The sequence below is a fragment of the Octopus bimaculoides genome, chromosome 4 (genome assembly GCF_001194135.2).
Source record: "Octopus bimaculoides isolate UCB-OBI-ISO-001 chromosome 4, ASM119413v2, whole genome shotgun sequence".
NCBI classification, from domain to species: Eukaryota; Metazoa; Mollusca; class Cephalopoda; order Octopoda; family Octopodidae; genus Octopus; species Octopus bimaculoides.
In genome coordinates this window covers 121010872-121013302 of record NC_068984.1, presented here as the reverse complement: position 1 = coordinate 121013302, position 2431 = coordinate 121010872, and the positions used below count along the sequence as shown (strand labels likewise).

Genomic DNA, 2431 nt, shown 5'->3' with positions numbered 1-2431 from the left:
GTGTGTGTGTGTGTGTGTGTGTGTGTGTGTGTGTGTGTGTGTGTGTGTGTGCGTGTGTTCATTCTTTCATATATACGTGTCAGTGTATGCGTGTACGATTGAGTGAACATACTAATGTTTATGCAGTTAATGACAGAATGCTACATAAGAATTGAATTACTTACATACGCATTGCACTGCATTCTTGATCGATCCAATCAGGTCGTGGGAATCCAAATTAAAGACATAATAGCTTGTTGGTCGACTTGCAATCATCCTTAAGTCTGCTTGATTGTTCATATATGTGTCACCAACAGCGAATACCTTAACGTTTTTTGCCATTAATGTTTTCGCAGCTGCTATCGGATCATCTGAACTTTGACCGTCTGTTAAAACTATTGCAATTTTGGTAGCGGTTCGTCTCGCTCTGTGACTTCCGAATCCATCGGCTTGTAAACTCTTTAAAGCTGATCCTATTTTCGTGCTTCCACCCATCGGGTATATATGGCCGAGGTACATTTTGAGATAGGAAACATCGTAAGTCAGATCAACGTTCAGAAAGAATGAATCACTAAATGTTGCAATGCCGATATGGACTTTGCCGTATTCAACTTCCAAAGAATCCAGGACCTTATTCACAAAAATCTTCTGTTTTGCAAAGAGTTGGCTGGTACTGTCTGACGAATCCAGCAAGAAGAAAATGTCTGCTTTATCTTTTGTACATTCTGTTTTAAAAAATTAGAAGAAAATACGAAATCATAAAAGCAGTCGTTAAAATTTCTCTCAAATAAAAAGATGGCGAGTTGGAAAAAATGGTTGGACATTGGAACTTAATATTTAGTTTTGAAGACGTCATAATTTGAGTGTTAATTCTACTGTGGTATACTTTGTCTTTTTCTCTTCCAAAGTGGATGAAATGAATAAAAATAATAATTCTTAATTCCGTCTCTCTATATTCTAAGCTTCGATAGCAATAATATATTGGAAGCGTTTTTAATATCGTTCCTATAGAAAATTTGGTCCATAACAGGAAAAAAAAAATGAAAATACATTTAAAAAAAAATAAGGATACATATACATTTATCGCGCGCATACGTGAATTAAACACACTTTGTGATTTAATCTTCATCCGAATTATCGATGATTAATTAAGAAATCTGATTTTATGAGAAGTAAATAGGACACTGTGTCCTCATACCACTGAATTATTACCAATCAAAAAGAAGCAAAACAGCTTCAATTTATGTTTTCTAGGCTGTGAGTTCTATTCACTGCAACTTTCCCCCACTATACGGTGTTCACTACATAAGTAAATCGTTAAAAATAAGTTACTTTACATCATATTCAAAGCATCGTTTAATGTTTTCGTTGAGAAATCGCGAAATTCAGTTTAAAACATACTGTAAAGTTATAGTATCAACATCCATTAACTTCTATACATAACTTTTTTTAATATCCATACTCTGTTAATAGGAACTTTTATGTATTATCATCGGTTAGTGGCATAGTTTAGAGAAAAGCAACGGTACACCGAGTTTGGGATACAGATTAGATTATTCCTTGTTGTAATTATCTTATTTACTCTGTCAATCCACTTCAAAAAATCATGAAAGTAGAAACGTGAATTTCATTTCCTGCTCGAGGCTTTTCAACTGAACTGCCCATTCACGAACTGCCTCGATGTCGAAATATGAAACATGGTAATAACCAATAGTGCAACCCTGTTGAAGAGGCTCACATACCACAGATAGAATAATGGTTATTGTCTAGAATTAATATAGCTTATCAGAATGTCAGCCTTCTGGAATATTTTTCTTGCACACTCTTTTTTTTCCAGTAGCCGCCAGTTTGCAACTGATTAAGAGTACGTTAACCATGTCTTCGAGGGCCTGCTAAGGCTACAGCAAAACCTCTTCCTTCAAATATTAAAAATAAAAAATAAATAAATGATAATAATATTAATAGTAATAGTAATGATAAGAAAGAAAGAAAGAAATAATAAAAAGAAAATAAGAAATGAAACCAGCGTATCAGTTTCCACTATCCTGTTAAAAAAGAAAGTTATCCCAAGACGAAAGTCGAAAGCTTAAACTTAAAATATTTAGCAATCAAACGAAAATCTAAAGGGTACGTTTTCAGCCATCCGCACCACCCACGCTGAGTTGTTTGACTACGTCATACGTCAGTATTCATATACTCAAATAAAAGTGAAGTGAGGAAAAACAGGAAAGATTCTCAAAATAGTTTTGATGACCTTTATTTAATCGTAAATTGTAGAGGTTATTTTCAGAGACAGATGAAGCATCATTAATACAAATTTATTGAAAACATTTTCCAAAAGTACAGAATTAACCTGGTAGTCGCAAATCTTTCAACCCATAGTTATTAACTTAATCCAATATTGGCATCTATCAAAGCAACTACTGTACACTTCACACACACGCACACACAC

The 2431-nt window shown here is 34.0% G+C and overlaps 1 protein-coding gene across 1 annotated transcript in view; it reads right to left on the bottom strand.

Annotated features, from left to right (window-relative positions):
• LOC106868135 (von Willebrand factor A domain-containing protein 2) overlaps positions 1-2431 on the bottom strand; it is a 24670-nt gene that overhangs the window by 11318 nt on the left and 10921 nt on the right. The window contains exon 3 of the mRNA XM_014913266.2: positions 165-704. Within this exon, the coding sequence (XP_014768752.1) occupies positions 165-704 (540 nt within the window). The remainder of the gene's footprint in view (positions 1-164; positions 705-2431) is intronic.